This window comes from Varanus komodoensis, unplaced genomic scaffold (genome assembly GCF_004798865.1).
Source record: "Varanus komodoensis strain SLA01 unplaced genomic scaffold, ASM479886v1 scaffold7_1, whole genome shotgun sequence".
In the NCBI taxonomy this organism is placed as follows: domain Eukaryota; kingdom Metazoa; phylum Chordata; class Lepidosauria; order Squamata; family Varanidae; genus Varanus; species Varanus komodoensis.
Window position 1 is genome coordinate 1,868,196 of NW_025336479.1, and position 23,491 is coordinate 1,891,686.

Sequence of the window (23,491 nt, forward strand, 5' to 3'; positions counted from 1 at the left end):
TTAACATGCACACAAACTCTTTCTGGGGTGGGGAGTCTATTCTCTACATTCTGGGTCAGTCTCAGAGGAGACAAAAGTAAGCCGGCTCTTTTGTTCACATTCATATGCATGTCAGAATGGGTCTGACGATACAAAAGAACAGCTGCTTATGGTCCTAGATTTGAGTTCATTTCTGTTGGCAAAATTGGATTCTATCCTCTGGGATTCAGCACAGCTCCATGACCATTGTAGAAGATGTAACAACAATAATTAGTTGTTCAGATCAGGGAGAGCAGGGTCCCATATCCAGCACAGAGCAACTCTATGTAGTGTAGGATTTCTAGCTATTCCATGCCAGCTGCCTGGGGGAATGGAAACAGAAGTAGCCCCATGTTTGGAAGCAGGTACCTCTTACATCCTCCTGTACTTTATGTTCTGCCAGAGTGAAAGCAAGCTACCAAGATGTATTTCCTTGTGTATTCTGGTTCAGCCTTGTACCTTGGCTTTTCCCTCTGATTGCTGGTCAAAGTGTCATGTCTCTCTGGTAAAATCCAGCAAATGTACAAATGTCTCTCTTCCCTCCAGGGCACATTCAACGTGAGGGTGAAAGCCCATGAGCAAGTGGGTGGGAAGCATGTCTGTGATCTCCCAGAGAAAGACCGGAAAGGTGCTATCCACATCAAGCCCTCCTCTTTCACTGACAAAGTGGCGGTTGATGCCTCAGTAATTTGTGATGCCTGTCCCTGTGAACAGGTACTTCTGTTTTCTCCTCTTTGGTTGGACAGTCCCAAGCATGACGCCATACTTTAATGTTACAAGGAATATGAGTTTAGGTGGCTTTGCAGGATGGGCTAAGCAGAACTGCTGCAGTCTGGCTTAGAAACCACCCTACCTCCAGTGCAACCAAAAGAGATTGGGTGCTTCATGGGGAGGGTACACTGTGCCTCTTCCTGCTCCTGCTTGCAGGTATCTCAAGGTTCCTCCATCCCCACTGCTACTCTTAGTGGGGTCAGGGAGAGCAGGAATGGGAGAACAGACCACTGAGAGCTCTTACCCTAGTCCAGAGCAGGCCTTGCTACCCAAGGTGAGGGCTGTTGGCACTGTTGCAGATATCAGTGGCAGTGCCATCCCACAAAACAAAACACTACTTCTCTTGGATAGGCCCCAGTCTACTCAGTGTAAGCTGAGCTGAATGTAGCTTCCCCATGCTCTTCAGCCCTGCCTTTTTGTGGACATCGGTCAGGTGGTCTCTAACAGGTGCTGCCTGAGGACTTTGAGGGCAGCTGTCAGTGGCGTTCTTCCAGATCTGTGTGGCAAGGGGATTTTACCATTTTTGCCGAACAGCTCTCTTGTAGTTGGGCTTGTCCCCTAATACATGGTGTCATCTAGGATCAGACCTTATGATTAGCCATCAGGAGTCAAACAAACCCAACCACATAACATGGCTTGTTAGGGTTGCCTATAATTCCAGAAGCTGTACTTATAAAGCACCCTGAATAAACCATGACAAGTTCTCATGATGTGGCAAGGCCCTGTGGCTTATAAGGCAATGTTTTTTTTAATGTCATGTGAACCCATTCTCTGGCTTTGACCATGTTTGCATACAGAAATAAACCTAGAGGCTTCTGTTGTGCCCACTTGTGCTCAGATTTGCAGACTCTGGAATAAAGTTGAGTAACTAATTTTCCTTTGTTCTTTACAGCAACAGGAAGTTAGGTCAGCTAAGTGCAATTTCAATGGAAACTTTGTCTGTGGACAATGTGTTTGCAATCCTGGCTGGTATGTATCTAATCCATATTTCTCATTACGTGGGACACCAATCTTCTCCTTCCTCCAGCAGAAAGTTTAACTCCGTACCCTTTTAAGACCAAGGCACCAAGGTTGCCTCTTGTGATTAGGTAGAATGGATTCTTGAGGCATTAATGTATTATTTAATAATAGTGATTGATGATGATAGATAGATAGCAGGGCAGTAATCAATGGGTAGAACTCTTAAGAAGAACAGACCCCTTGCTCAACAGAGAAAATGTATGACAGATGGAACTCTACAAAAGTGCAAATAATGCTGGTTGTGCACTGGACAGTATGTTGAGTTTGCACTAAGGATACCAACTTTATTCTCCTAGAGTTTCTGTGCTGTTGACAGCTGCCTAAAAGGAAGAAGCATATCCAGAGGTTTTCCTTGGCACGACATGTCCACACTGCTGGAAAGGCTGGATTTCTGTCAAACAGCTGTGAAAGGCAGTGGAGTCCTGCACTGCTAGTTCACCACCTCCTCACATGATAAAACGTGTTAACCCCAGTTTAGAAGTGAAAAGTTCAAATTGTATTTGGAAGTCCTGAAGTCTCTACCTAGCCTAGCCTATGTCACAAAGCTCACTCTTCTGCTTTACCTATCCCTAGTCATGGGTCCTGTCACTGATGCAGGAAGGCTAATTTTCTTGACTGAAGGAAAAAAGTGTGGATCACATGGCTAACACATGGCTTACCTTCTCCTCTGAAGCAAGCACAGTGAGGAGGAAAAGCAGTGCTCAGAGGCAGTAAGCACAAACCTTTCTTTCCAGTATCACTTTCCTCACCTCTCCCTTCCTTTCCAAAGCAGCCACAGAGAATGGAAGGAATATTTGAGCCTAGAGACAATACGTCCTCCTCATCTCTGAGCCCAAATCCTCCTCTCATTGGTCAATTTTGTGGGAAAGAGAGGTGGAGCAGTGGCTCTCTCTCCTCTTCAGAAGCAAGTACAGGAGAAGGAAAAGCACAACCAGTTAAATTTTCACAGGTGCATTATTTGCAATGTACAGTAAAATTCCAAAGCAGGCCCCACTAGCAGGCATACAAGTTTTCTTTTAGTGATGTTCATTTTTCATCTCTTCAATATGACTCACCTCTGCATTTCAAAGGCTTTTCTGGGGGTGTTTTCAAAGAAAGTTTTAACTATAGTAAACTCTGTTCCAGTCATAGAATTTCATGGGAACTCTAAATGTTGTCATCCTCCACTTGTACACCTCCCTTGTTTTTGCACCATTTTGTCTCTTTTTTTCTTACCGTGGAATGTTCTGTTCGGTGAAAAAAAAGACAAGAGTAGCTGCATGGTAACTTCTGGATTTTAGTGCTGTGACCTCTCTGATCCTTTTGGAAGCCTCCTCAGCCTGAACTTCTTTCTTCCATGACAGGCGTGGAGCTGCATGTAACTGTTCTACCTCTGCCTCAGCTGACAACACACCCTGCCTTCGGCCAGGAGACACAGAGCCCTGCTCAGGCCGAGGCGAATGCCTTTGTGGGCAATGTCAGTGCTATTCTGAAGATGAGACCCAACGCTATGAGGGACAGTTTTGTGAATTTGACAACTTGCAGTGTCCCCGAACTTCTGGATTCCTCTGCAATGGTGAGTGAGAACTCGAGCGGCTGTGGCCCTGCACCATGCCTACTGTTAGGGGGTTACAGTGGCTCTCATGCTTGCTAAACTCGGAGTAGGGCCTTCTCTGCTGTGGCGCCCAGATCTGGAAAGTACCTCCCAGAGAGGTACGCCTGGCACCAAGTTTATACTGTTTTTGGCACCAGGCCAAAACCTTTTTATTTAAACAGTATTTTAAAATATAACAGCTTTTAAGTTTAGTCACTCTGTTTTGTGATTTATTGTTTTGTTGTTTTAATTGTTTTTAAATATTGTAAACCATCCTGAGATCTTGTATAATAGGACAGTATACAAAAGCTTTTAATGTTATTCTATTATATGTTTGTTTATTCTCTTTGTAAGCTGCCCCGAGGCTTCTGCGATGGGTGCGGAATAAAAATGTTATAAATAAATAAATACAATAAATAATAAAAATAAATAAAGCTTCTCTTCACAAGGCATAAATGGACAAGAGATTCCAGCACTCTTGTGTTGACAGGCCTTCCCAATGGCTGCCTCAGTTATAACATGTATAACTTGAGATTTTTCACCAGTTATCACTGTTTCCTCAGATCCTTTTGCTTTGAATTGAATCTCTAGGCCTACAAATGCAACTTTAAACCAAGAAAAGCTTTAAAGATCATAAAGGTTGCCTCTCTAGCAACCTTCAGAGGTTATCATGTCCATGTACACATGCAAGTGAAGTGAAACATACAGTTTTGCAGAGGGTGCTCTCTTCCAGCATTTCTTTTTTTTCCAGAGCTGGAGTCCACTTAGGCCAGCTTGCAGCCACAGATATTAGCATAGTGACACAGTGGGCAAAATCTTGCATTTTAATGAATTCTGTGCTGTTTCTGGCTGCAGTCAAGATTGGACTGGCACTGACCTGAGCTGTAGCAGCTCCCTAGAGATTATGCTTAGTTGCCCGATCCTTTGAATTTCTTGCAGTAGTATGTCACCAGGCACATTTGCAAGTCATTCCAACTCACTCTGGCAATCAGCCATGATGGGTTGGTTGTTGGCTTCTTGTGGGCTCATTGTGAAGTGTTTGCCACCTCTGTCCCCACTTGGTCCTCCCCCATAGCTATTTTTTAACCACACTTGTGCAATTGTAGGACATTCACAGTTGCATGAATGTGGGAATTTAAAACCTCAACTGCAGCAATGTCCCGAGGGCTATGAGTTACTAAAGTGCAGCAGGTATCAAACCTGAATGTTGTCCCAAGGAGGCTCCAGATAAGCTATTTTTCCATTTGCTTTCAACTGCCAAAAAGCAAGCTGTCAAGAAAAAAGTAAAGGCATAAATGGTTTTGGCGTATAAAAAGGGAGCAATGTGATTTATAGTCCCATTTGCAGCAAGTCTTTTCACCATTCCCCCCCCCTTTGTTCTCAAGGTGGTACATACCTTGCACTTTTTCCTGAGCTTTTAGCTGCTTGAGAAAAATGAATCCCCCCTCTCCTTTCTTTGGGAAAAGGAGTTAACCCATTGACCTAGTTCACATGTAATGACAAAGTGTGATTTAATTAAGCACTGTTTGTTAAATTGTGCATTGTTAAGTGCAAACTTGGAATTATTAGTTAACCAGGGGGTTGTTAACCGTGGAGAACCCATGGATAGGAAGCTGCGGGTTGTTTAAAGCACGGGTTGTTGTGTGTGAACCCAGAATTGTGGGATGTTCTTGTGTTGCTTCAGCAGGCTGTAGATGCAACAGGCAAGAGTGGCAAAAAATAATCTCTTTACATGCAAGTGCTGCCAAAACATTGAGGATACAGGAAAGAAGTGGAAAAAGGAGCAAGGAAACAACCAACCATGGTTTATTTGATCACCCACCAGAGAAAACCCTGAATAGGGCAACAAACCATGGCTGAAATAAATCATGAGCTAGTGCTGCATGTAAACTAGGCCCATTCTCTCTCAGATGGCTGGCCTTTCCTTTGCCTTGTTGTTGTTCTGCCTCATCCAATAGATTTAGCACCATAGTCTTTGTCCGGCAAATGCAGGAGATGCATCAACAAATCAGTCAAGAAGGAGATACGCTAGTTGCATATTTCCTTTGTCAGCTGTCTTTCCTACAGTCACCCAAAATATTTTATTTATTTATTTAGAAAATTTCTAGGCTGCCCCATTCGCCGAAGCCTCGGGGCGGCTTACAAATAAATAAATTAAAATACATAAATAACAATATAAAATACACATAACTGTATAAAATATCTGAGCTTGTTTGCATTGCCGCCTCATAAAGGGTCCCTGGAATGCTTCACAACACCAACTTTTCCTGCACACCACTGAGTGGCTGTTTCATAACAATACTGTCCTGATAACTGACCAAAAAACCATGTTCCCTCTAAATGTCCAAGTGGCCTCTCCAATTTCATACCGCGCATATTGTTACTGACATATATAAAGGATTTTCCTCCACTGTCTTTAGCACTCATATGGGGTGGCTATATTTATTGTAAGACACTGTATTGCTCTCCTCTTATGAATCACAATATCATTTAAGATACATCCTCCCACAACATAGGCAAATGTATGTAAACCAAGGGGACCATGGCATTTCATCAAAGATCATACGAATCCAAGGCGGCATCAGCCACTCCAGCATAGAATGCAGCTCTTAGAAACCCCATTATCATTCCCTTCCTCTCTGCAGACCGGGGTCGCTGCTACATGGGCCAGTGCGCATGTGAAAGTGGCTGGGAAGGCCCTGGCTGCGAGTGCCCCACGAGCAATATAACCTGCCTTACCAGCAATGAGGTAAGTATATTTCCTCTCCTTAGAGAGCTATAGATATAGGTTGGAATGGGAATAGGAAATGTTTCCTTTGTATTCAGGGGGAGAACTGGTTTAAAATGGAATCCTGGTAGCTTCAGGAGTTCCATGCTTTGCATTTGGAAGGTCACAAGTTCAACCCCTGGCATCACTTGTTAAAGGCTCTCAGGCAGTAGGTCTGACAAAGACCTCCTACCTAAGAGATTGTACAGAAGGGCTGGGCAACTTGTGGCCTTCCAAGTGTTTTGACCTACAACTCCCATGATCCCTCACCATTGTCTATGCTTGCTAAGGATGAGAGGAGCTGTAGGTCAAAGCTCTAGAGGGCCACAAATTGCTCACCTTCTTGGTAGCACAACTGTTACTCAGAGCGGACAATAAGGAGTGAGACAAGCCAGTGGTCTTACTGACAAACTTAAAACATCTTCATATTCTCAGAGGGAGGGAGGGAGGGAGGGAATCTACAATATGGTGGCACCCGTCATTTTCTTGCTCAGCTCTGCGGAAGAGTCAGGAAGAAAGCTTAGCTACTGTGGCCTATACCAGAGGCAATGTCCCATCCTCTTTGGAGAACTCTTCTCACTTATTACTTGCCAACCTTCTTTGTCTTGGGTTGTTCAATAGATGTTCAGGATATCTGCTTGGCCTCCAACATGTGCTGTGCAAAACTATGTGTGCTGATCTGCTGCTTCTGCCATCCCCTCTGAGAACTGTGGTGCCCTGCTAAGCAGGCAGCTGCAGGACAGGCATGGGTGTGTACACCCAGTTTGAATAGCCATGAAATACACAGCTGTTCCAAACCCCTTTATCAGATGGGGTCAATGTATAGCTATTTTCAAACACAAATCTGTTGTTGTAGGAACATGGTTGATGGAGGAGCAATGGAAATACTTTTCCCTCTGCCTGAGTGTAGTTTCCTTTTTATGAAAAAAGAAATGAAATGGGGGCAGTATTTGGGGGTTCTGAAAAGAGAACTAGATTCTGGATTGCTTGGTGCACAGGTACTGCATAGATATATCATAGACTGATTATGTGTTCCTGGCCTTCACATTGTGAAGGCTGAGAGTATGGCAGAACTTTGTTCCCTGGTTTATGCAAAAATGTATAGATGTTGTGCTGTTCTTGCATGTTTGATGTGACACTATGTGAAGAAATCTTCCGTAATTTAGTTGTTTCAACTGCTGATGAATTGGAGATGAAAGCCACAACATGCAACTTCATTTTTCATTGGATGGTATTTATTTATTTTTTTGCTTGTTGCATTTTTATGCCACATCATATAGCCATGAGGCTCTCTGGGCAGCTTGCATTACAAGGTATCCCTTGTTTTCTTAGTCAGACTTAGTGACTCCATTGCCTTGAGCAATTCATAGGTTACCATCTAAGTAGTATCAATTTTCTAATTGCCCAGGAGCTCTTTCCCTTGATTAAGGAAAAATATCCACAGTTGAATTCAGGTAAGGATTTGTTATGTCCACATGCATGCAAATATATGCAATGCAAAGGAAGTTCAACACTGGTCTGTCTTTTGCAGGTGATCTGTAATGGGCGTGGTAGATGCGAATGTGGCAGATGCATCTGTGAAAACCCTACCCCCTACACCGGACTCATGTGCGAAGAGTCGGTAAGCTATTAGACCAAGCTGGTAGCCACCTGTGATCTAATAGTTCGTGTCCCTCGTGTGTAGGGGAAGAGCTATAGTTCGGTGGGACAGTGCACATGTCTGCATGCAGAGGGTTCCCCGGGTCCAATCCTCAGCTACTCCTGTAGGACTAGGAAAGAATCTTGCCTGAGTTCAGATGAGCTGCTGCCAACTGGTGTCAACAATAAAGGGCTTGATAGTCAGTGCTGCTTCCTAAATTCCTATGTCTCACTACAAGAACTTAGAGCCAATTCATTCACCAATTATTCTTTGTGCTCTTAAATCTTTCTAAATGTGTCAAAACCATACTGACCCTTCAGTGTGTCTCTGGTGCAGCACTGATGTGTTAAAGGTACTACATATCTCAAACACTTAGCCAGAAGGCAAGTGTTGCTTATCTGTTTGTCTTTTGCTCTTTGTCCAATGTTCTACGATGGACTGATGCCCTGTCTCTCTGGTGAACAGATGGCTCTGCATGTGTGTAAAGAAGATTTCCAAACCTGTGTTCAGTGCCAGGCTTGGGGGACTGGCGAGAAGAAGGGAAAGAAATGTTCAGACTGCCCTTTCAGGATCCAGCTGGTAGATGAACTGAATCAAGGTCCTGTGGCTTCCTGTTCGTCCTCCTTGATGTCCAAAGAGTTGAAACAGAGAATAGTTCTCCCATACAGGGCATGTGTAAAATGTATTTCAATGTCAGCAGCACAGACTGCACAGTCCCTATTTACCAGGGATATTCCTGCTTTTTCTTGTTTGTGCACCAATACTAAAGCCCTGTGAAGTGCACAACCTGCCATTTTACATAGTGCAATCCTACTGTTTCATGTTTGGAATTGGTCTGAATGACCATTCAGGGTCATGCCCATGCTTCCCTTCACAGTGTGAAGATACCTGCATTTCTTGCCTGCATGTATGCATTATACCTTGGGTCAGATTCAAATCTAGGCATCCTTAAAATAAGCCCACTGAAGGATGATGAAGAAATTAGGAAAGGATTGAAAACAGAACTGTAAAAATTGTTCTCCCCTTATACAACTGTTTGGTGCAACTGCACTTAGAATATTAGGTAAATTTCTGGTTGCCTTAATATCTGAAAAAGGGTATTGATGAATTATTAAGGCAAGTAACATGTACAAGGATTTGGAGCAAGTCCTCTGTAAGGAATGGTTAAAACAACTGGGATTGTTTTAAAAAAAGTAAGGGTGTTTAAAATTATGCATGACATGAAGAAAGTAGGAAGGGGGACATTTCCCTCCCTCCCTCATAATATTAGAACCTGGGGTTAGTCCAAGTGGGAGATTTAGGACAGAAAGGAAGTACTTCACACAAAACAGTTAAAACGATGGAATTCACTGCCACAGGAAGTAGTGATGGCCACCAATTTGGATGGCTTCTTCTAAATTGGGCAAATTAATGGAGGAGGAGGCTATCAAAGACTACTAGCCTTTCTGGCTATGTGCTACCTCCTTCACCAGAGGCAGCATGCTTGCATTCACTGGTTGCTGAGGAGCCTGGGCAGGAAAAGGTCTTGCTCTCACCCTGCTTGAAGGATCCTGTGGGCAGCTGTTTTGCTGTGTTGTGAGTGGAGTGCTGTATTGGATGGACCACTGGTCTGATCCAGCATGGCTTTTCTTTTGTTCTTTTGTTCCTTGTCCCCATAGCACAAATAGGGCTTGTGCCCTGGAGAGTGAGGGAGAAGATGGGGGAGGATCGGGGAGTTGACCTCTGGAGCAGAAGGCTAGGTGCTTGATCTACTCTGCACTGCTGTGGGGCAGCACCGCAGAATGGATCCCCACCTCCCACCCACCGCTCCGTTTGCTCCAAGGCACCGCCCCAAGCACAAGGGAGTCCCACACCAGGGCTCTGCACCTGCAGCTTGAGAGGTCCGTTCTTGGGCCGCAGGCAAGGATGTCCACACCTCGATGCTGAGGGTTTGTGCCCCCCCCCCACAGCAAGAAGTGGACCCCAGCTATCCTTTCCGGGGACTGGAGAGTAGACCTTGGAAGCTCTACTCTCAAGCTGGCAGTAAGGATGGCTGCTCCATGCTGCCAGAGGCAGAGGAAGACTTCAGAGAGCAGCCCAAGTGCTGCTGGGACATTTTGCAAATGGCTGCTGGCAGTAGGGCTCACCCAGGAGCCACTTGTTAAGAGCAGAAAAAGATTTTGCCACTCTCACCAAGCAACACACACTTACGGCTCACCCATGAGTTGCATTGTCTGGGTTAAGATGACACAACAGTCCACCATGGATAGCAACTCTAGAACAGCTCATGGGTTCTCCATCCTGAGTCACCTAGATAGTCCTTTTCTGTGTTGATGCCAATAAGGCCTTGATTCTGGAAGTTGCACTGGTCACATTATATCTCCTTTCTTTATCTCTACAGAGAGCGACATAAATACAATTTGTTCTTTCCAAGATGAGGAGGATGATTGTGTTTACCGCTATACCAAGAAAGAGGATGTCGACCAACAGCGTAATGGCACCATTGTTGTGCAAAGGAAGAAAGGTAATCAGTTATTTCCTAGAAAGGATGAGACCTGCAAGACTAGAGCAAGAGAGCTCTTGGTAGGTGCAGGAGCTGCTGTTCCTTACAGCCAGGTCCCCTCTCACACACACATCCAAACTGTAGTCATGCAGTTGCTCAGCCTAGGAGCCAAAGGCTTGACTGGCTCTATTCCTTGTATTCCTAGACTCCATGAACTGAATCAGACTGGGAAGTGACCAAGTTCTGCCTCTCAGGAAGTAGACTTAAGTCAAAGTCTTGGTCCATATAGCTCAGCACTGGCAACACTGACTGGCAGTGGCTCTGCAGGGTTTCAGGCAGGCATCCCTCCCAGCCCTAACTGGAGATGGCAGGGATTGGGCCTGGAACTTTGACCTGCAAAGCTGCCGCTCTAGAACTGAGCTACAGTCCACTCCCTCACCTTTGCCTCTCACCCCCATACTTTTCCCTGCACAGGTTCCATTGGATTCCTGTTGCCCACTGCTTAACTACCAAGGTTTTGCATTTGTTGTCATTATAGAGTGTCCACCAGGAAGCTTCCTTTGGCTTATCCCCTTACTCATTTTACTGATGCTTCTCCTGGGGTTGCTGCTGCTGCTGTGCTGGAAGTTCTGTGCTTGTTGCAAGGTAAGCTCCGCGTTTCCACCCTGTGGTAAGTAAGATGAATACTAGGAGAGTAGTTGATGGCATGGGCTGGATCTAGCCAAGGCTGGAGTATGGTGTGGGGCTGGATTGTCCAGTTATTTTCTGTACCACCTAAAGATTTTGAAGTGGTTTCTCCCAGGTGCTTCATGTGGAACCTTGCCATGCTGTATTGCCATGGCTCCATCCACTGCCAGCTCTCTAGGCTCTTGGAGAGGACCCTGTCAGTGCATCTCCTTCTTCACCAAGTCTACCCTTTCATCACCATTCTCACCAGCTGCCTCTGCTCCTCAGTGCTCCTCCAATACAGACTGAGATACTGACCTGGAGGAAGTGGTGTTATATTTACATGCACCTTTGTGAGCTTAGAGGAGCGCTGGGGATGTTTCACTATCCCCAGAAGGATTAGTAGCCTACAATAGCCAAGCAGGCAGCTGTAGACCCTTGAGGAACCACCTCACAGCTGTTCAGGACCCTGTGTTCACCCATCTCTTCTGGCCTGAAATACCAGAGGGGCCACCAGGAAGCCAGAGCTCTTGAAAGGTGCCAAGTTCCAGGTCAGAGCTCAGCCTCTCCAGTAAATCCAAAGTGCCTGGAACTTGCTGCAGATTGGATGGTCTGCATTTGTAAGGCAGGGTTCAGTTCTGCTCTAGAAGTTGATGGGTAAATTATCTGTCTGGAAATATTGTATATTTTATTCCGTCTGTTTTCCCTTGTGTTACCTAGTTCCTCCGTCTGCCTTTCCTCACCCTTGCCACAGGTGTCCTGCTGCTGTCTCTGATACTGCTGCTATATTCTGTGTATCCCACAGAACAGCCCTGGCTCCTCAAATCATTTTGTCTCTGTAGTATTCAGGTTTGCTAAGGCACACGAAATATAATTTTTTTTGCTTAGAGGCCACAGGCTAAGCACAATAAAAACAAAAACCTGGCTTCTGCGATGCTGTCTACTGGTGAACATGTGTTTATTCTCTTAAATACAGAGAATGGCAAAAAAGTGTATACACATTTCAAGAAAGGAAAAAAAACTGTATTAAAATTGTAATACTCAATATATACTAATAACAAAAGATGAATACAAGTCACATTTGACTTCTGCAATTACAAGAGGTGCTCAGAGTGGTTGCCATCAGTGTCCAGACACTTCCGATTATGGTGAATTGCTGCTTGAGCAACGCTGACCAAAATGTCCACTTGTATCGCTGCACATGCCGTTTCAATTTCTTCCCAAAGTACCGCCATCTTTTGAGCAATCTCCACACTACACATTGCTACCGTAATTCAATTCAACTTCAAAAAGTAACACATGGATAACATCTCGTAAAATGTGTATACATTTTTTGGCACCCCCGGTATATCTGAAAAGCTGCTGAACTACTGCTGCTTGGGTTTACAGGACGGATCTATTCTATCAGTAATTAAATAAATCTAGATTATTTCCACCATGCATATATTCTTTGCCAAATCCTTTGTTGTAGTTTCACCTGGTGGGGCTCAGGCTCTTTGCATCTTCATGCTGTAATGGGTTTTCCAGTAACTATGTTTATTCTCCGTTTGTCACGTAGGCTTGCCTGGCCCTGCTCCCCTGCTGTGCACGAGGTACATCTCTTCCGGGATGGGCGATAGTAGCATTAGAGTGGTTTGCTTTGCATCAGGATTTTGTTGGCAGGCTAATACAAAGCTGAGATGCTGAAAGGTGCTATACTGAGTATGAGAGGTGCCCCAATCAGTGCAGGCCGATGGTTCCTCTCCCCCGTGCTGTCACCCTGAGACCTGCCCGGCAACAGGCTCCCATGGTTTTAAGGCAGGCAAGGATGTTCCAAACCTGACTACTCAAGGTTTTTTTTTTTTTTTTTTTTTTTTGGAGATGTCAATTTGGGATATTATGCCATCAGAGCAATGCATTACACTGACTTATTTGGCCTTTCAACATGAATTAGACAGTCAGGGCCGGAGCAGAATTTTTAGGTCTGTTCTGTAAAACAAACTGTGGATCCAGGGCTATTCTTGCCAGACCTTGACAATACCACTCTGGGACACAATAGAGATGTTAAACACCCGTGGGATCTCTTTCACACAAGAAAATATAAGTGGCAGATTCTGTATGAAACAGTGAAGTACAATTTTTTACTTCCCTTGAAGTATGTATTTTTGGGAAGTTCCACCTAAACTCATCTTGTAGGAAGGCAGATTTCTTACTTCTCAGTCATGTTGCATGATGGAAGTTGGCTAGTGGATAGTCAAGTTGGCTAATGGATAGTTGGCTAGGGAATACAACCTTCTGGGTTGTATTCTCCATCAGTTCTCTAAAAGTCAAGCACCCAGACTGAGTGGCTCTGTACACATCTGACAGGAGGATATCCCCATATGAATGTAAACTGTAGGGAACCATGGTCAGTAAGGAATTCTCTGGGTCATGTACTCTGTATTACATTCGTGTTTTTAACACATATATTTTAGAATACTAAATATTAACCTTGAGATATGTGGTGGGGACATAAGACCCATAAATAAGGGATTATGTAAGCATCCTGAATGTTTAGACGACTGTAAGTCACAAGAGGCTAGCAGAAGAATAGCAAAAATTTACAATACTAGGGCTTGTTAGCAGTCATCTATTACCAGGGATTCCATGTTCCAAGCAGAAGTGGCTGCCTCCTAGCAAAAATGCCAGGATACTCTGCTTGGGGGAACTAAACAGGTGTTTTAGCAGTCCATTCATGCTGTTCCATTTTTCTGTCTGTGGTATGGAAAAAAAATAAAGTTGGAACCAATCCCTTGGAGTGTAAATTCTAATTCCACTTTCTTTTCTGAAGGCCGTACTGTTGGTTTCAAGGAAGACCACTATCTGCTCAGGCAAAGTCTCATGACCTCGGACCACCTGGATACTCCCATGGTACGCAGCGGCAATTTGAAAGGCAGGGACGTAGTTCACTGGAAGATCAAAAACAATGTGCACAAGCAAGATTTCTCTTCCTTCGCTCTCAATCCCAAGGACGTGGGTGAGTGTCAGTTTTACAAGAGTGGGCAGGATGAAACGTAGCCACTTCAGTTTCTTCCATGCTTTCATGTCCAGCATAGTTCACTGGAAATGTCTCTTCCTGACAGTCAATGGAGAGGGCAAGTCTGATGAATGCCTTTCTTTGTTTTCAGTCCCATATGGAATATCTCTCAGGCTGGCCCGGCTCTTCACTCAAAACCTAGCAAAACCAGAGAGCCGTGAACATGAGCAGCTGCAGAAGGATGTGGAGGAGAATGTAAGGAGCAGGGAGTAACACTGCTGGTTGTGGTTGTTTTTGAAGGTTGTGGGGAAAGCACATCAATGCCAGTGCTAGTTTTGTTTTCCTGGATTTGAGTTCAGGTTTTTTTTAATGGTGTAAATGTTTTTTAGATCCTGCACTGCTGCTGGCTTTTGCTTTGCTTTGCTTTTGTTGCATTTTAAACATTTTGGCTGTTTAGATTGGGAAGGATCCAACAATGTGCTCCCACTGGAACTGTTGACATGATGCTGGTGGAAACCAATTTTGTGCAAGGTTAATAGCACTGACTACCACAATGGGTTTCTCAGGAAACTCAGCGTGCTGGCAAGTGCAACATTGTGCAAGGATTGGTTTCTGCCAATACAATGCATTATCAGCTGTGCATGGTTGGATATTTCCCAGTGTTTTATTAAGGCTTTATATTGCATGGTTTTAGGTTTTATTTTGTGAACTGCTCAGAGAGCTTCAGCTATTGGGTGGTCTATAAATATACTTAACTGGTATATTTAAGGTACAACTTATGGTCACAGCTGCTGAACACTAACCCTGCAAGGGAGCAAATTTGGAGACCTAAAGCCTTTAATACAAACTTTGGTTTGAAAGGTGAGGGGAAGCTTATCCACCAGCTTCATGCATGTTGGGGAATTTCCTTTGGAAATTCTGAATTGCTGACTCCCTTTCCCTCTCACTTGTTTTTCACAGCTGAATGAGATTTACAGAACTGTCCCAGGTGCTCACAAATTCCAGCAGACAAAATTCAGGTGAGTGACTTGGGAAGGAATGGGAGGCATGCAGCAAGAGGTTGCGAAACTTCATCCACACGTTTTCTAAAAGAGGAAAATGGATGAAAGTGAATGACTTACGTGATGAAAATTAGAGGGCATCTTTGTATTTAAAAGTCACTTCCTCTTACAGGTGACAAAAAATCTGCTATAAGGAAAAATATAAGGAATTTAAGATTGTAGAAGTCACATCTAGCCAGTTTTCAAAGCTTCCTCGAAGGATACACTTTTTAAATTTTATTTATTCAATTTATGATTCACCCTAAAGTTGATGCTCTCATGGCAGCCTGCACATCAAAAACAATAGAATTAAAATATTGTTTTAAAAGCATAAGCATAGCATTTGAAAAACAAGCAGAGGTTAAACATACTCTTAAAAGGTTTAGGTGAACAAAAAGGTCTTTGCCTGAAGTTGAAAAGTAGGCAACCAGGCAGACCATTCCAAGAGAGGACATTCTATGAGTGGCCTGCGCATGAGTGGCACCCACTGAATCTCAGTGTGTAGGGACACTCAGAGCTGTTGCTCTTCAGTGCTCCTCATGTATTTATGTTGTATATTTCATCTGTTTTCCCCTTAGGTTACAACCAAATGCTGGAAAAAGGTAAGCACAGAGTTTTATTTCTATTCAGGTGTGGATATATGACTGCTTTCCATCATTATGCTTCTTTGGTGAAAGTTTTCACCTTCTATTCAGAAATTGTGCAGTTGTTTTACAACTTTACCACTGGCTCATCTGTTCTCTGCACTATAACAATTGCTCCGAGGAGACTCTCCTTGCTTGCCATTTCACCTCTTCCTGCCGTACATGAGAAAGGAAGTACATTGATGTTAGTCTTTCCCAAGCCGTGCTGATAGCTTCCTGCAGAGTACTGTGTGAGCAGAATTGCTGCCCAGATATTCCCTCCCATGTCTTTGCAGCTTGCTTGCTTCCACCTTCCACTTTGATTAATGCAGGGACATTAGAAAAGGAGACACGTGACTGCCAAAATGCATGTGCCTGGGAACTGCAATTGGCTGGTACTTGTGGTGGATCTACATTGCCCTTCCAATAGCATAGTGGCAGTCACTTTGCAGATAGGTTGCAAACATGATTTTCTTCTGGCATGAAGCAGCGCAGAGTTCTTGCTACCTTACCGGAGCAAGTGACCTGTAGACATGAAGTGACCTGTAGGCTGGCTCTGGTGTACAGACCAGCGTTTGAAAATCACATGTGTCCACAGGTGTGCAGTGAATTTATTTTCCTAACGGCCTGACCCAGTGGGTGGGAAACTTCTTTCAGGACAAGCACCACATTCCTTCTGGGTGCTGCATGACACCCAGTGAGAGCCAGTGGGAGAGCCAGTGTGGCGTAGTGGTTAAGAGCATGGGACTGGGACTCAGGCGATCCGTGTTCGAGTCCCCACTCGGCCATGGAGCCAACTGGGTGACTTTGGGCCAGTCACAGACTCTCAGCCCAACCTACCTCACAGGGTTGTTGTTGTGGGGATAAGATGGAGGAGGAGAATGATGTAAGCTGCCTTGAGCCCTTTGTAGGAAAAAGGCAGGATATAAAATGAAAAATAAAATAAATAAATAAGTGACAGTGATGCGCAAAAATGTGGCTGGTGCCCTAAGCAGAGACGTGATCCTCCTTCTTCTGCTTTCCTCCAGGCAGAACCACACCATTGTGGACACAGTGCTCCCTGCCTCACGTTCAGCTAAGAATGAGATTGTGAAAATAACAGAGAAGCACGTCTCACAAGAGGCCTTCAGTGACCTGAAAGTGTCACCTGGTTATTACACTGTAATCTCTGACCAAGGTAGGTGCTGCATTTTTTTTTACTTCTCCCTGAGGAGATAAACCTGTGTCTGGCCTGTACCACTTCAGAAGGTGGTAGCGGGGATGGGGGGTGTGGAATGCTTTCTCATACAAAACAATCTCTCCATATAGAAAATGAACTTGCTGTGAAGAAAAGCATTTTCCCTTCACCTCTTCATTCACAGCTTGGTTTTTTATTGTGAGACTCTACCTATAATCAGAAGTGATATGGTCTAGGCAGGCACAGGTTTGCTAATTCACAGAGGACAAGGCCACTAATGAAAGCCAAAGCTCCCCTTCCCTCTAAAAAGTTCTCTTCTTGCTTCTGTTGCCCTCATCCACGTCAATGCTAGATGCCCAAGGCATGGTGGAGTTTCAGGAAGGAGTGGAGCTGGTGGATGTCCGGGTTCCCCTATTCATCAGGGAGGAGGATGACGACGAAAAGCAGCTGCAAGTGGAGGCCACGGATGTCCCTGTGGGAACTGCAGAGATTAAACGCCGGCTGGTCAACATCACCATAATAAAAGAGCAAGGTAAAAATGTGAGTGGTGTGACAGTGCACAAGGGCGGTGATTAGCATAAACTTCTTGCTTGTTTTGATGGGTGATAACACAGTCAACACAGGCAGCTTTCTCCACGGGGGTCTCTGTCTAGGCAACAGGCAGTCTGATGACTCCTTGGACCACTAAATTAATTTCTGTAAAGTGATATAAAGAGCTACAGTATCCCTGTCTCTGTGTTGCAGGTTAACATGGGGTTTATTGTGGATTTCAGCCATGTTTCATTCACATGTGTCAAGAACGGCATGGATTATCCTAGAGCCAGGGGTGCAGAACCTCACAGCTAGGGTCTCAAACCAGTCCGCCTGGGTTCCCCTTCCCAGCCTGGCCTTGCAGGATTCCTGCAGCTGCCCACACGCTCCTCTTCCGGCATCACCTCTTTCCTCCACCACCAGTCATTTTATATATATATAAATCCCAGTTTTGTGCTGTTCTTTCCCCCGTTCTAAAAGGTTTGAAATGCCTCTCTCAAGGTTTAATTACTGGCAGGAAGAGCTTTAAGCTACACTATGCTGCAGGCAGGGCGTTGTTTGTTTATTTTGTAATTTTGGCCCTGCCCCTTTTGCTCGCAGCCACTCTCACCATTGGAATGTGGCCCTCCAAAGCTTCTGGAATTCACTCCCCAGGCTGAAAGAGGCTCAGCGCTCCTGCTGTAGAGAGTCATGTGCTACAACCTGCTTGCCTCAGGGTCTCTGAGCTGCTATGGAGCCATCCTGGTGGTGATCTCCCTGGTGCAGTGGAGTGAGAGCAAGTTGCACCAATGTAGCACTTGTATTTGCAAGTAAACATAATGAGAGTTACCATGAAAAGGAGCCACGTGAAGAGTCTTATGTCATGTCCTTAACCTGGTGGTTTCCTTTTAAGTGAACATTCCCTGCCACAGGGGCGGGCGGGGAGGGGGGCATTGCATGAACTCAAGCATGGAACGGCTTTGGTGCAGAAGCGGCAGTGCACCCACTCTCTTCTGCTTCCTTTTACCCCAGCCCAGTCCAGCCTCAGAGGCTGCTGGCGTCCCACCTCTCGTGCTCCTTTTAGGGGTGGATGGCTTGTTGGCATTGCAAAAGGTGCATTGGGCATGAACTTTGGACCCTGCCCCTGCTCCTCAGAAGCCCCCAAACTTCGCAGCTCCATGTGCCTTGCTGGCTTCACAGCAGAGCAGGAGCAGCAGCAGAGGTGCTCTTTTCCTCCACACCCCCCAGACAGACCTTTCTTCTGACTGAGAGCAGGGAGGAGGCTCAGCATAAAGAATCCCTTGACCTTTTTGGCCTTTTCCTTTTCCAACCCAGTGGAACACCTGTTTCCTCCTCTCCGGTTCTGTTTCTCTGACCCTAGAGGGGCAGCCAGTGCAGTTTTCTTCATGCTGTGAAGGGGCAGAGGAGGGGGATGGATCTCCAACTCCTCTTCCAAGGCCAGAGCACTAGCCAACTGAGCCATTCTATGCTCCTGAGACTCTCTTCCAGGAACCATAGGATTGCTCTCCCTGGGATGTTTACTACTCTCCCTGTGTTTCTTAATCTTGGTGAGACTCACCTGTGATGCAGTCTAGCACTTCCTGTTTTGGAAACAGTTCTCAGTGGAATGATAGGAAGCCTATTAGGGTCATAGTGAGGTGTGCATTTTGCCCTTTGAGAGAGCTTTCTTGTGAAATATTTTTGTGTAGTGCCTAAATATAGGTCCTATATTTAACCAAGTATTATCCCCATTATTACTACTGCCATCTCTGTCTGTGTAACCCTTTAGCCAACAGCATCATTCAGTTCCTGCAGCCAGGTTATTCCTATAGCCGCTTTGACCAGCTAGCTAAGATCCCTGTTGTTCGTGAGATTCTGGAGAATGGAAAGTCCCAGATAACATACAGGACACGTGACATCACCGCCCAGGGAGGCAAGGTAAGAACTGTGAAGCTGCCATAAGCAAGAGAGAGCTGCAATCACCAAGATGCAGAGCCCTCAAGCCACCCCAGTGTGATCCCATGCATGTAGGGGACATAAGCACCACTACTTGTGATGTTGTATCTAGAAAAATGAAGCCACATATGAGGCTGCCAGTCCGCTGATAATCTGCTCTGTCTTCTTTCAGTTTGGTTGCAGAGCTGAGATCTGAGCACTACACAAAAAGAGTTTTCTGCTACAGAACCTCTGTGTGCAACAATATTGTATTGGATGCTGTGCTCCATGTCATTTTGTGTTGCTCTTATTGTAAAAACCGCCCCGAGGCTCTTATTGTTGTAAGCCGCCCCGAGGCTTCGGTGAATGGGGCGGCATAAAAATGTTTTAATAAATAAATAAATAAATAAATAAAATCGTCCTGAGATGCTAGTAGATGGTATATAAATGCTTTAAATAAACACACAAACAAGCAGACTAGCACAATTATACCACTAAAAGAGTAGTTTCTTTCACTTGCACAATTAAATGCTGTATTTTCCCTGCTCAAAATAACCTCACCAAATATGGCTTTTTAGAGGCAGAAATGAAGCTGGAAGGCCATGACATTGTCTAAAGAACCATGAGTAGAGAATGATGAACACATAAAATGCCTTGTGTAGAAAAGCCGTTACTGCTGAAATGCAAATTATTGCAATTACTAGTTCAAATACATAGATGTGGGTGCCAGTGCCCAGAGCAGTTAAATGTCTAACACTCAATCTTGTGCTTGTGGCATGAAATAAAACCCGTGTGCTCTTATGGTAGACCTGTGTAAGTGTTCTTCTGATTAGAGTGTAACCTTTAAAAGTGTAAGTGCATTGGGTCCTTGGGTGGTGCTTTTGCACCAGAACAGTGTGATGTGCATGTTTACATTTTTTTAATAGTTGGGAGGATGTTGAAAATAGTTGGGGTACATCATCATGTTGTTCAGCATGTTCTTTCTTCCACTTCCCAAGGATTATGTTCCTGTAGAAGGAGACTTGGTCTTCCTCCCTGGGGAGAAGCAGAAGGAAGTGCAGGTGAAGCTGCTGGAGCTGACCGAGATAGATGCCCTGCTTCGCAATCAGCAGCCGAAGCAGTTCTCAGTGGATCTCATCAGCCCCCGGTTTGGTGCAAAGGTTGGCAAATATGCTCAAACCACTGTGACCATCGCTGATCCAGGTGAGCTTCTGATGAGAAGCATCATCTTGATCTCTGTGTATCTCATCATTTGACAAAACTGTTTGGACATTTAAACCTCTCTAGACAAGAAAACTGTGATTTCTAAAACAAACGCAATATAATGATATAATCCACAGTTTTTCCTCTTGCAAAGAACCTTAGCTGGTTTATGTTGTACTCTTTCCCTCTATTTTATCAGCTGCAGTTGAACATGCTGCACCATATTCATCCAGTAGTATATTTTGACTGTCTTAGTGATATAGAACCATATGTAGAAATGGTGACTCAGTGGACCACAATAAAAGGATATTTATTTATTTATTTATTTATTTATTTATATTTATATTGTGATTTATATCCTGCCTTTTTCCTACAAAGGGCTCAAGGCAGCTTACATCATTCTCCTCCTCCATCTTATTCCCACAACAACAACCCTGTGAGGTAGGTTGGGCTGAGAGTCTGTGACTGGCCCAAAGTCCCCCAGTTGGCTCCATGGCTGAGCGGGGACTAGAACCCGGATCCTCTGAGTCCCAGTCCCATGCTCTTAACCACTGCACCACGTTCAGCACTGAGGCAAAAGTGCTCGCTTCTGATGCAATGCGCTTTAGTCCACAAAAGCACATGACATAGTTAGCCTTTGAGATGCCACATGATCCTTTTGGTTGTATCCAACAATGTCATTATACTGTCATTACAATGTCATTACACAAAAAAAATTGTAGTGATGGTGAAGGGTACAACCAAGTTCCAAACTATGCACAAGGGGAGAATCCAACTAAAGTTCCATTTGCACAACTTCATGAAATGGCTAGGTTCATAAGGCAGTCTGTTAGTGCTTGCACACTTATGCAATGGAAAAGGCAGCATAACTCTACTATTTACAATATTACAGTTATTATTATCTAATAATAGTATCTAAAAACTGAATAAGTGCCATTATTATCATATTCTTATTTGACTGTGATTGATAGACTCTCAAATTAGTTTTTATATAAATTTCCATTGTACAGTCATATTATTTTTTTCAATCATTGATAAGTATTTGTATTATAAGGCAAAAAGCTTTTCCTTCTTACAGTCCATCATAAGGTTGCACGCTCTTCTATTCTTTCTTATTCCAAAATTGACCATTTTACAATTAGCTTTTGTTTCCCTGTCTACAATCTTTAATTCTAATAACATTTGTGAGTTCTAGCATAGAGACAGTTTCCAGATTCTTTATTGTTTTTAAAAACCAGATCCATACTTATTTTAAAATGAATCAAAATCTTAGAAAAATTCTTAAAGAATGAGGGATGAATTAAAAGTTGTACTAAAGGAAGAAGTTTATAGATATATTCTAAACAATAACAGTGCATGTTAATGAGAGTCAGGGCTGGGGATACTTTAGTGTCTTTATTCTGTAGAAAGGGCATACATAGCCTTCATCACCTATATAATCACATCTTCCTTATGTAAGTCATACTACTTCTGTGAAAATCAACGAGCCATGAAGTGCTATGTATCATGCAGACATAAATAATAAACAACTGTTTAACATCATTGACCTATATTAACCAAAAGATTATGCTGGCCAGCATTTAACTCCAACAAACTCTTTTATCCAATGTACTTCTAAATCCAAGCACCTGTTAGGTGGGTTACCCAGAGAAAGAATTGGGTGAATCTCACCTGCCAGCAAAATCACACACTTTGTTTCCTCTTCTCACTGCAGAAGCTGTGGATGGCACGCTGACAGGAGCAGGCCTAGGCCAGGTTCCCAGGAGCATTCTTGGCGCTCCCATTAATCCAAACGCTCAAGCGCTGAGCTCTCGGAAGATCCGCTTCAACTGGATTCCACCTCCTGGCAAACCTGTAGGGTATAAGGTATGGATAACAATGCAATAGGGACCAGACAACTTTTTAATTACAGTTGGGGGTGTAATCTTGCTTACCCATGTGCTGAGGGTCAGGGTCTACAGTGGAGACTGGTCAAATTCACTGGCACAATCCCGCTGCCTCCTGTGTCATGTCAGCTGAGGGCAGGTCATTGCCGCTCTTCACTCATGCTACATCACCACTGGACTGCTTCTTTTAAAACAAAGGGGGTCACTTGTGGCCCTCCAGGTATTTTGGCCTACAGCTTCCATCAGCCCTAGTCAGTACAGCCAATGGTAAAACAAGTGCCCGCCATCGCTCTAAGGTGAGGCCCTCCCTTTAACTTAATGTATCCTACAGTCACTTTTCTCCCATACTGGGTCCCCTTTAAAATGGGATTTTTAAAGGCAATGGATAGTTTCTGCCTGTGAGATATGGCTGTGTATGTCCCAGCTGAAAAACCATCATTGTCCTGTTAAAACTCAATTTAAAGAGCACCTGGTATTGTGGCAGCTAGATGTCAGAAATCTATCCAAGGGGCTCCCACTCTCCCAAATTAAAGAAAACAGACTTGAAGATGATGCCCCTGTTTGTTTGTTTTTTTTAAGTCCTGTGAGTTTGGGATTATGATCACTGTTTTTTCTAAACAGTCATATGCAACAGGAGGCTACATTAAATCAGTTTCCGTAAATCGGACAAAGGAATGGCTTGTAAAACTCTGGTATAGCACTCCAGAGTTGTGGTATATCTTCAGAGGTTCACAAACCATGTGGATGTTCTGAAGTGGGAGGCATTCGTTCATTACATTCTGTGGATGTATTGCATTACATGACTTATTAGAAAATTTCTTAACTGGGGCATTCCTAGTTTTGCCATGGTTCCAACTTCTCAGTACCGGAAGCAAGACTTTGAAAGCAAAGGGGCTTCTATTTGTTCTGCAGGTGAAATACTGGATTCAGGGGGATCCTGAATCTGAAGCTCACCTACTTGACTCCAAAGTGCCATCAGCAGAGTTAACGAATCTGTACCCCTACTGTGATTATGAGATGCAGTCTTGTGCCTACAATGCTATGGGTGAAGGGCTTTACTCTGAAGTGGTTCATTGCCGCACACTTGAGGATGGTAAGTTGGCACACGGCTTGATAATAAAGGAAGGTGATTCCTTTACCCGCATTTCTGCTGGCACCAGTAAAGTGCTAACGAGACAACATTTCA

General features: G+C 44.2%; 1 protein-coding gene across 3 annotated transcripts in view; it reads left to right on the forward strand.

Moving 5' to 3' along the window:
- ITGB4 (integrin subunit beta 4) overlaps positions 1-23,491 on the forward strand; it is a 71,593-nt gene that overhangs the window by 31,684 nt on the left and 16,418 nt on the right. For all 3 annotated transcript variants that reach the window (XM_044453765.1, XM_044453764.1, XM_044453762.1), the window contains 19 exons: positions 565-732; positions 1,682-1,758; positions 3,153-3,364; positions 6,028-6,131; positions 7,681-7,770; positions 8,254-8,386; positions 10,169-10,291; positions 10,809-10,915; positions 12,495-12,528; positions 13,746-13,931; positions 14,083-14,186; positions 14,892-14,950; positions 15,550-15,573; positions 16,623-16,771; positions 17,124-17,303; positions 19,071-19,219; positions 20,215-20,419; positions 22,134-22,285; positions 23,218-23,398. In XM_044453765.1, the coding sequence (XP_044309700.1) occupies positions 565-732; positions 1,682-1,758; positions 3,153-3,364; positions 6,028-6,131; positions 7,681-7,770; positions 8,254-8,386; positions 10,169-10,291; positions 10,809-10,915; positions 12,495-12,528; positions 13,746-13,931; positions 14,083-14,186; positions 14,892-14,950; positions 15,550-15,573; positions 16,623-16,771; positions 17,124-17,303; positions 19,071-19,219; positions 20,215-20,419; positions 22,134-22,285; positions 23,218-23,398 (2,437 nt within the window). The remainder of the gene's footprint in view (positions 1-564; positions 733-1,681; positions 1,759-3,152; positions 3,365-6,027; positions 6,132-7,680; positions 7,771-8,253; positions 8,387-10,168; positions 10,292-10,808; positions 10,916-12,494; positions 12,529-13,745; positions 13,932-14,082; positions 14,187-14,891; positions 14,951-15,549; positions 15,574-16,622; positions 16,772-17,123; positions 17,304-19,070; positions 19,220-20,214; positions 20,420-22,133; positions 22,286-23,217; positions 23,399-23,491) is intronic.